This window comes from Lotus japonicus, chromosome 1 (genome assembly GCF_012489685.1).
Source record: "Lotus japonicus ecotype B-129 chromosome 1, LjGifu_v1.2".
In the NCBI taxonomy this organism is placed as follows: domain Eukaryota; kingdom Viridiplantae; phylum Streptophyta; class Magnoliopsida; order Fabales; family Fabaceae; genus Lotus; species Lotus japonicus.
Genome location: NC_080041.1, coordinates 48,901,336 through 48,911,517, shown reverse-complemented (window position 1 = coordinate 48,911,517; position 10,182 = coordinate 48,901,336). Strand labels below are relative to the sequence as shown.

Below are 10,182 nucleotides of genomic sequence, written 5' to 3'. Positions count from 1 at the left end.
AACGGTCCCAAAAATTATGTAATTTCAAAACACTCACAGGTCTCGATAGATGTGCATAGTGCATATTTTCTTCAAAATAAGTCACATAAATATGAGGAGCTTTCGGTGGATGTTACGGGATTTGGGTTTAACACCCCACCCATTAGGCCCCCCGCCCCACCTTGGGGGGCGAAATTACCAGAAAACCAGTTGATTAAAAACGGTAAATGATTACCCGACTCTATAACGGGTAATCATTTACCGATCGTGTTTAAAACATATAAACACGACAGTTTGGGTTTTGAAACCCATTATTTCAAAACCCAAATTTCCCTCCCTCAATCGCATCCTCTCTCAAAGCTCGGTTCCACCACTTCAATCATCTCAAGGTCGGTTCTAATCATCATCAAAGCTCCCACAAAGACCCATTCCATTACATTCAAAAGGTAAGTTTTGATTTCAATGATTTTCACATTTGAAGTTTGAATTAGGTCAATGGTTGAACACTAGGGTAGTTGATTGATGATTAGAGGTAGGTTTTGTTGTGTTTTGTTGCCTGAAATTCCATGAAACGAGTACGGGCACGAGTGGGGTGCATTTGGGTCTGTTTCTGGGTTTACTGTAATATCGGAAAATCAATTTCCGATATGATAATGGAAAATGATTTTCCGATATGGTAATGGAAAATGATTTTCCGATATGACAGTATGACAGTGCAGACTTCCAAAATTTATTTCCAATATTTAACCATGGCATGTATTTAGCTTCCAGGATTACTTTGCTGATTTGTTGAGAATTGGAAAAGATCAAGATAGATTTGATGTGTTGTGATTAGGAAAGTTGTTTATTGTTTATTGTTTATTGGAAAAGATTAAGCGCTCAAATCATATGCTTCATGTGTTGTAATTAGGAAAGTTGTTTATTGTTTTTGTTTGCTTGTGATGATGGTTGCTTGACCTTAACACAGCTAGAAATTTAATTTAATCACATTCACATGCAAACTAACAACTAATTCTCTATATTTTCCTTTTCCTATGGTTAGTTGCTAAACGATTGATTGGAAATTTCCTGATTAAGTTAAAAAATGACTCAAATGATATGCTCATATGTGAAAATGCTTTACTTATTATGACAAGTATTGTTAAATTTGTTTGTTTTGCACAGATAGCGAGAATGAAGGGCGGGAGGAAGAGGTCACGACATGCTTCTACTAGTGAGGATCCAGCGGATCGACACGAGCGCTTGCATGCTTCTACCAGGCGCGGCGACCATATTGCAGCCACTCAGGCGGTAGAGGCTTCAGCTCCGTCTCCATCCCCATCTGCTACTCCGGTCGAGGCTCCGTTAGCTACCCCGGCTCCATCTGCTACTCCGGTCGGGGCTCCGTCAGCTACCCCCGCCCCGTCTGCTACTAGGGCTCCGGCTGAGCTGGACCCTGCTCCGTTGTCTCCGATGGCTGAGTTACCTCGTCAGGAGACATCTTCTTCTGAGCCTAGTGGCGAGGAGTCTTCTTCTTCTTCTGAGCTTAGTGGTGAGGAGGAGGAGCCTCTTATTCTGCAGGAGGAGATTGATGCTGCTGATGTTATGCCAGATGTGGTGCCAGAGGGCGGTGCAGAGGGCGGTGCGGATGACGACCTCATCCAGAGGGTGGCACCGTTTCCCGGGGGGCCTGAGGATCTGTCGCTTCTTGCGCATTATCCTGACCACAAGGCTCCTTGGACGTGGCAGGCACTTCTTCGCACAGACCCGCGGTACGTGGACCGTCGGACATTGAGGGTGGCCACTGTTGGGGGGAAGGTATGGAACCTCCCCTGTGATGGCGATTCAGAGGCCCACACACATGTGCGACAGCTGCTGCAGCAGACGGGTTTGTATCACCTGCCTTGGTGCGGGTTACCGGAGACAGACCCAGCTGTCGTAGTGGCCCTTGTTGAGAGATGGCATGAGGAGACGAGTAGCTTCCACATGCCGTTCGGGGAGATGACTATCACCCTGGACGATGTGTCTGCTCTTCTCCATCTTCCCACAGGGTCGAGGTTCTACACTCCGGGTAGAGGGGAGCGAGACGAGGTTGCAGCGCTCTGCGCCCAGCTCCTGGGAGGATCTGTTGCTGCTTATCTGGCTGAGTTTGAGGCGGCGGGTGGCCAGAACATTCGGTTCATTACTCTGAAGACCATGTACATGTCTGCTATGGATGGTATGTCTTAATAATTACTTTATTAAGTTGTATTTATTTTTAGAGTATTATTAATAACTGTTAACTTAATTCATTTCATTGTAGGGGGACGCTATGAGGATGCTGCTAGGATCTGGCTGGTGAACCAGCTTGGTGCCACCCTCTTTGCCAGCAAGAGTGGTGGTTACCACACTACTGTCTACTGGATCGGGATGCTTGAGGACCTCGGTCGCGTGTCGGAGTACGCGTGGGGTGCGATTGCGCTGGCTTCGTTGTACGAACAGCTGAGTCGTGCATCCCGCAGGAAGACAGCGCAGATCGGTGGGTTCACCTCCCTCGTGCTGTCATGGGCGTATGAGTACATATCCAGCAGCGTCATTATCAGGACGGAGGTCCCCGGCTACACACAGGACCAGCCTAGGGCGCAGCGGTGGTCCACGTCTCGGATCGCGCATTCCGGACTCGATGAGAGACGAGTCATGCTCGATGAGCTTACAGTGGATGATATCATATGGACCCCTTTTGAGGACCATCGAGATGTTCGACCGCGGGATCCCAGGGCCCTCTATTCCGGCTACATCCGGACACCTTACGGTCGGTCTGTGAGCCGACATCTACCAGAGCGGGTTATGCGCCAGTTTGGCTTCATACAGGACATCCCTCGACACCCCTCTGAGATCCAGACGACGGGGTCCCTTGCTGAGACCACAGATGCTGCCTATGCTGAGCTTGAGCCGCACCTCCGCCCTCAGGGGATACCTGCTACATATCCGGGAGAGGCGGTGGAGGGTTACATGAGGTGGTATAGCAGAGTGTCACATGTGTTCATCATCCCTGAGGATAGGAGGGAGGAGCTTAGTGCCGTGGTAAGTTTGGATTCTAAACTTGTATATTATTTTTATTCATTCAATTGTGATTTTTGTTAATGAAATTATTTTTGTATATTATTTTTATGCAGTCTGCCATACGTAGGGGTGTGGAGTTGTTGGAGCAGTCCCTGGAGGTGCCAGGTGCTCTTGCTCCAGGGACACAGCCCCGGATCCTCACGGAGAGGGCGCTCGATCTCTTTCGACGGAGTTCCTTCGTTGGTACCCAGGGAGTTGCCTTTTCTGCTATTCGAGGAGCCGCAGCTGCGGGAGGCAGAGCTCGTGGAGGCAGAGCTCGTGGAGGCAGACCCCGTGGAGGCGGAGCTCGTGGAGGCAGAGCTCGTGGAGAGGGTGATCCTGGAGAGGGTGTTCGTGGAGGTCGAGCTCGTGGACCCAGAGGTCGCAGGGGGCGGGGTCGGGGAGAGTTATTTTATTACACTTGTTATGTGGGATCCATTATTATGTATATGTTAGGACTTTTTATGTTATGTTATGACTCTTGCCTCGTTTTATTTACATGTGTTATATTTTTAGTCTTAATATTATGACTCTTATAATGAAAAAAACAGAAACAACGACAACATATAAATAATTCAAAGCATGTAGTAATCCATGACAATAAGTTAAACGGTTACACAACCAAATTAAACATAAGCAACACCGAAAACAAAATTATTCCTCTGTGATATCGATGAAGTCATGGGGTCCGCAATCTTTTGGGAATACCTTCACTAGGTTGGGCAATGTTATATTAAGATAACAAACAGTTCCTCTAGGTGCAAACACAACAACCTGCATGTGAAATGTATACTTTAATTAAACCATGCTTAACTGTCCAAAAAATGAAGCAAGTTTCATGTTTAGGTTTCAGACCTTTTGGAGAACGAGAACAGATCCAACAGTTATGTCATTCGCAAATTCACTGTGAGTAAATGCCTTGCGGTGGATGCTAGCATCAACAGCACCCGTGGGGTCCTAAATTTTTGAAATCGTTTGAGAAGTAAATTAGAACGGTTAGTCAAGGGGGACCAAAAGCAAGGCCTTACAAAAGCAAGGACAAGACATACCTTGAGGGTAACTTTCGCATCTCCAAACCCATTGGGAGTGCAAGATTTGATAACAGCAACAACATTCTCCACCCTCTCAACGTTCGCTGTCAGAGAGCCCAGCGGAGTGGCTATTCCCCACTCTTGCAGGGCTGATAGCCAAGCATGTGAGTTGAAATCAGGATCGGTTTCGGTTGATCCATGATCTAGCACACGCCTCACGATTTCCTGGGTCGGAATGAGTGGTGTGTTAGGGGTGGATCTACGGGCATACATGGCAGCCTGGATGGCGCCAGCCGGGCCAGGAATGAGAGGACGAGAGCTGCCAGAGTTGTTGCTTTGACCTTTGCAATGGCGGAGGAATGGATTTGGGTCTTGTTCCATCGTGTAGAAAGAGGAGTAATAAGAAGAGGCAAGACACAATAGACAGGAAGATGAGGAATGAAGAGTAAGAAGAAGAGGCAAGACACAACAGATATTTATAGCTCAGGCGTGCGGTCAAAACATTTAAGGTGTACTGGTGGATGGTAGAAGAGTGGTTGGGGCTGGTGGTTGAGAGTAATGTCTGGGTTGCTGGTGGAGGGTAATGAAAATGAAAATGACAAGAGTACATCAAATTAACATTACCAAAAGTACATCAAATTAACATTACCAAAAGTGCATCAAATTAACATTACCAAAAGTACACGCATGAACCTGCCAATCTACGATGATGTCTAGATTTTCATCATTAACAACAACCTGTGATAAGGGCCACATTCTACCAAATTACAGAGAGTTTACAAATTAATATTACACAATACAAGAACATTCAATCTGTGGTGATGTCCACATAGTCCGCATGACCACTAAAAGCACCAAGCCAAGCTTGGAATTGTGCATCATACATGCCTAAACGTGGACCATATAGGTTGCGCCAGTATTTGGAGGCAAGATCACTGTGCCATTCCCACTGGGGAGCAATAGTCGGCATAGGATGTCCAGGAGTTAATTGGAGCTGCATTTTAGATAATAACCATAAAATTAGATAACTTCCACATACAAAAATTAATCGATAAGCTAGTAGGCAACTAAAATATTAGTGTATTTGGTCAAAATATACCTGTACCCAGTGATTTATCACATGTCCAATAGCTATAACAGAATGCTCATCTCGTGGGCCGGCTCCTATCAGTGGAAAGTATGTGTTACAACCCATAGAGGATAAGGATACGAGAACCAATTGGTACTTTGTGGCAACAAGGTATCCCATCTCTGGCAGTTGAAACCATTTGTCAGGGGTGGCCGGGTCACCAATAGGAAGAGTGAGACGATTATGTAAGCCATAAACAACATCTGTGCCCCACATCCTATTATACATTACCACATTGGTCTCAAGTTCTTGTATCAATGTAGCCCTAACCCAAGGCCAACCGTCCTGACCGGCGGAATGCCCCATTAATGCAGCAATGGATCTATAGCCACAGTTACTATCATCCTCAACATCTGTAATTGTGCCAATATATGGATGGAGAAAGGCTGGAAAGTTACACATGAAATGGCTTGTATCAGACTTCTTCACACGCTTCTTCCTCTTTGCTGGTTGTGAAGACTTCTTTTCCTCTTTAATCTTCTTGTCTGTAAGTTCAAACGCTGAAGGATCACGAGTCAAGGATCCTATTGCTCGACCCTTGGGTTGTTTGCTCTCTTTCAACTTAGGAGTGCGGTTGGACTTTATCCGAAGCTCAGGAGTACATAGTGTACTCCTTTCAGGACAATATATCGCTTGAAGCTTCCTCCTTACCATACTCTGCCCTCCAGTATCCAAAGAATGGAAATAACGTGTCAGTGCCTCAACTTCTGGGTGCATCTCTCCATGGTTTAGTCCGCAAATATCTGAGCTGCCAGTATCTGCAACAGGTACATGCTCCCAACTTAGGCTCTTCCAGAATGGATGAATGGCCTCGTACGGAATCCTCTCATAATCTGCAAGTTCACAGACATGTTACATTGAATCACAAATATAAATAATTGGAAGTAGTTGAGAGGAGAGTGGTTGACCGGTAACCTGCAAGTTGACAACCGCAAGGTAGTCCATGAGTCTCTCTCAATAAGCAATCGCATCTGCCGCCGCAGGCTCGCATTCTTGTCAGTTCAGCATCAATGAGTTTCAGGCATTTGATTGACACAAATCCCCTAATATTTGTGTAGAAAGGGGTCTTGAAAAGGTGATCAATTTTATTCATACTGCGCTCAAACGATGCTACTATCTCAGTGTGGCGATTGGTGGTCAAACTATGCGACGCATTCCATGATGTGGCCAGGTCACCCTTACTGTTCCGCAACATCAACTTCAAGCTGGCATGTGCACCTTCAGCCCTGCAAACCAACAACGCACATGTAAGAATTAATATTGTAATAATCTATGAAATGAAATACATATAACAAGTCATAACATAATTTTTGTACCTGTTACTTGTTGTTGTTCCAAAATGCATCACATGATTTGTCTATGCCTTGGCAAATTTCTGCTTGTGGACCAACCATGTAGTAGAACAATAAGTGACAAATTTCAACTTGTGTTTATGCTTGCACATGTTAAACAATTCAATCCAATGAGCTTCAAATTCTGGAACTGTTGGAGCATCTACCAATTCGGCCCACTTGTCCATAACCTCTTGAGCAAAATCATCCGTGCCAACATACTCTTTGCACTTTGCCAAAACACACTTGTTGATGTGCCACAAGCATAGTAAATGGGTGGTGGTGGGAAGGCTTTGTGAAGCAGCACTCAATAAAGCAAGATCTCTATCCGTCACAATCACTCTAGGCAACCTGGATTGGTCGGAAATCAGAGACTTCATACACTCCAATGCCCAAATGTAGTCCTCTGTGGTCTCACTGCCAATGTAACAGAATGCTATTGAGTATGTTTTATCCGTGGAGGTCAGGCCAACAATCTCGAGCAAGGGTAGTTTGTATTTGCTGGTCTTGTATGTGCAATCCATGATCACTACATATGGGAATGTGTTGAAAAGTTTGACGGCATTCGGATGAGCCCAAAATATATCTCTAATCACTTCCGATCCGGGTTCATTTCGTTCGAAGTGAACATACTTCTCACCGTCCAACTTCTTCAGCAAGTATTGTATCTCTGTCAGTGACCCACGAACGGATTGTCTGAACCGCTTGCAAACACCATAAATTTGTTGGATGGTAGTCAAGTTTGAAGGATCTTTTTCCTTCAAGGACGCCAACATCTTTCTAGGTGGAACCCAAGTCTTAGCCTGATTTATCACGTCCTCCTTCGCCTCACTATTCAGTCTACCAGCGTAATTGTGGCCAACTAGTGACTCAGCTGCGAGATGAATGTGTCTACCGTCCATCACCTTCAATCACCAACCTTTATCATCTTTCGTACGTCGTCCTTTTAGCCTAAAAGGACAACCTGTCTTTTGTGTTGACGTTCCTTCAACAAGATCCGGTTCTCTGTAGGGAATATACGCACCATGCTTCTCACACCCCAGAATGACATATTCTTTTCTTCCCTTCGCACCACTATCAGACTTTGTTGTCACCAAAACAAAATTATTTGCCATAGAAATGTCGCGAACCCATTTCATAAGATCATCTTTCAAAGGGAAACGCTGTTTCAGATAAACAAGGCATAAGGCATAAAACAAGGCATAAACAAAGCAAACAAAGCATGCAAAAATTTGTGCAATGAGTACCTGATCAGTATGATACAAATGAGAGACATCTATAGATATAATCGGAGGTTCAGCTAGTGATGGTTGCTCCTCTGGATTATCATTTTCCAATCCAGCAGCATGTATCAATTGTGATTCACCAAAGAAAAAGGACTCTGTCATCCCTGGAACAAAAACGGTAAATCAATAACCGACCCTATAACGGTAAATCAAATTCCGGTATAATAACGGTAAATCATAATCCGATACATTAACGGCAATTCATTTACCGATTCGATTCACGATTCAGCAGCCTAAATTACCAACTTAACTAACTAAACTAACTACTTAAACTAACAACTAACTACTTAAACTAACTATAAATAAAGTACCAAAGCTAACACCACTTACCAGAAGTTAAAAGCTTTCCCTTGGTGGTGGTGGTGGTGGTGGTGGAAATGTGGAGATGGTGGTGGTGGTGGGAAGGTGAAATGTGAGGGAGGAGTGGAGTAATGGTAGAATAAGGTAGTTTGGGCGAGTTATGGGGGGCTGGTGGGGGGTTGTTGGAGGGAGGAGTAATGGTGGAGGGGTTGGTGGAGGGAGGAGTAATGGTGAAAAGGTGATCAAACTGCCAGATTACCAATCGGTAAATGATATACCGATATCAATATAAGAATCGGTTAATGATTAACCGATATTGTTCTTCGTGTTCTGGGTAATGGGATAAAGGTGTTCATACTGAGGAACAATAACGGTAAATCATTTACCGATTGTTATTTTGACATCGGCAAATCATTTACCGATGGGTAATTTTGGAATAAAAAAAAAATGCTGGGGCGCGTAGCCTAAAGGGTGGGGTGCCAAACCCAAATCCCGGATGTTACACATCCAAACAAATCATTCGTCACCTCGTTTTCACCAGTTGAATATAAAATCAGGCCTCTTATAACTTTTTTCACTTCAATCAAGTACGTTTCTTCAACGCTTCGCCGCTATACTTTTCTCATTCCTATCCATTTTTAGGTCGTATCATTTTTTATGATTAACAAAGGTTTCCCAATTTCTTTTTAGTTTTAATCTGATTGTTCTGATTTAACTTTCGCATTTCATGTTTGAAGTATAATTTTTACAATTTAATCAATGGCCTTGCATGCTTTTTATTACTTAGTGGTATCATCATCCATTTCATGATGAATATTTTTACTAAAATTGTTACTAGTACTAAGTTCCTATTCCTGAATTTAAAGAAAATAAAAACTGCAGGTGTGATGAAATAGGGTCGTTTGTTTGAGGAACAATGGGGGAATACATGGTTTTGTCTATTGACACTCTTGAGAAAGCTTCTGCAAGTTTGCAACCACATCATGGTGTTGATGCCCAAGGATCATTAATTGAGGGTGCAACTCATGTGAAAGATAATGGCCAATGTGATGCACTCAAAGAAGAAAAAGAAAACCTTATCCAGATTCTAGAATGTCGCATATGCTTGGAGGAGGATACCCTTCAAAATTTGGACATACCATGAATTTGGACTAAAATAGCGGAACGATGAAGGTATTTTTATACAATGTTTTTCCATGTGAATTTTCTCTTCTTGAATTTTTGCTTTCTGTCCATTCTTATCAAGGTTTTAAATTGTTATTATGGTCATTCATGAAACTTATCGAAAACTTTAAAATTGGGTTTAGGTGGGGATGTGGTTGTAGATACATAAAACAACATAATGACATTGATTTAATGTCTTGATTCTTATTAAGAAAAAAATGGTTCTATATTTCTAAGTTGCTTATGCTAGTTAGAAGTGAATTATTTGGCATAAAAGTACAAGCTTGGTATGTGTGATAAATGACTTTTTTTATCAGAACAATGTCCGATATCTCAGAGGGTTATCTACTTCTCTGTTTTTAGGTGTATAAGAAATTATTGGTTGCTAATGTATCTTCACTGTGATAATGTCAATTTTTGTACTTATACTTTTCTTAAATCTAATAGAAAGATGTAGATTGTGAATTATATCTTGTTAATTGACTTTTTATCTTAAGGTATTAATTTCAATTTGAGTAGGCCTATCTTTCTCTCCCTCTACTCATTTGAAACTCTGTCAAAATTGATAATTTTAGTTATTGTGGTTTATCTTTGTGCCAGTTTGCTCATACAAGATGTGTTCAACAATGGTACTATGAGAAGGGTGATACAATTTGTGAGATTTGCTGTCAGGTAAGGCCTTGAAATTTAAACATTTAACCTAATAATAATATTGATATGCCAAAAATCGATTTCCCTTATCTTTTCTCTCTCATTTTATTAATTTTAGCCATTAAGGGTTTTCTACCGATGTTATCGTGGTTGTGTATGAAGTAGGAGCATGTTAAATACACCAAACATATTGATCAATTGACTTATACATTATATAATGTTATAGATGTTGTGGGAGAAAACCATGATTG

The 10,182-nt window shown here is 42.8% G+C and overlaps 4 protein-coding genes across 4 annotated transcripts; 1 reads left to right on the top strand and 3 right to left on the bottom strand.

The window, feature by feature from the left end:
- Positions 1-2,265: 2,265 nt before the first annotated feature.
- On the top strand, positions 2,266-3,803 carry LOC130731887 (protein MAINTENANCE OF MERISTEMS-like). Its single transcript, XM_057584066.1, has 2 exons — positions 2,266-3,021; positions 3,114-3,803. Exons 1-2 carry the CDS (start codon positions 2,368-2,370, stop codon positions 3,567-3,569), a joined length of 1,110 nt encoding a protein of 369 aa, XP_057440049.1. The 5' UTR covers positions 2,266-2,367; the 3' UTR covers positions 3,570-3,803.
- A 10-nt stretch (positions 3,804-3,813) lies between these two features.
- On the bottom strand, positions 3,814-4,603 carry LOC130731888 (uncharacterized). Its single transcript, XM_057584067.1, has 2 exons — positions 4,089-4,603; positions 3,814-3,996 (listed from the first exon to the last, which is right to left on the bottom strand). Exons 1-2 carry the CDS (start codon positions 4,449-4,451, stop codon positions 3,889-3,891), a joined length of 471 nt encoding a protein of 156 aa, XP_057440050.1. The 5' UTR covers positions 4,452-4,603; the 3' UTR covers positions 3,814-3,888.
- A 136-nt stretch (positions 4,604-4,739) lies between these two features.
- Positions 4,740-6,551, bottom strand: LOC130731886 (uncharacterized). The gene is made up of 4 exons (XM_057584065.1): positions 6,516-6,551; positions 6,115-6,425; positions 5,170-6,032; positions 4,740-5,064 (listed from the first exon to the last, which is right to left on the bottom strand). The coding sequence occupies exons 1-4, from the start codon at positions 6,542-6,544 to the stop codon at positions 4,879-4,881; spliced, it is 1,389 nt and encodes a 462-aa protein (XP_057440048.1). The 5' UTR covers positions 6,545-6,551; the 3' UTR covers positions 4,740-4,878.
- Positions 6,552-6,620: 69 nt separating this feature from the next.
- Positions 6,621-8,529, bottom strand: LOC130731885 (uncharacterized). Its single transcript, XM_057584064.1, has 2 exons — positions 7,778-8,529; positions 6,621-7,693 (listed from the first exon to the last, which is right to left on the bottom strand). The coding sequence occupies exons 1-2, from the start codon at positions 7,916-7,918 to the stop codon at positions 7,442-7,444; spliced, it is 393 nt and encodes a 130-aa protein (XP_057440047.1). The 5' UTR covers positions 7,919-8,529; the 3' UTR covers positions 6,621-7,441.
- Positions 8,530-10,182: the final 1,653 nt, after the last annotated feature.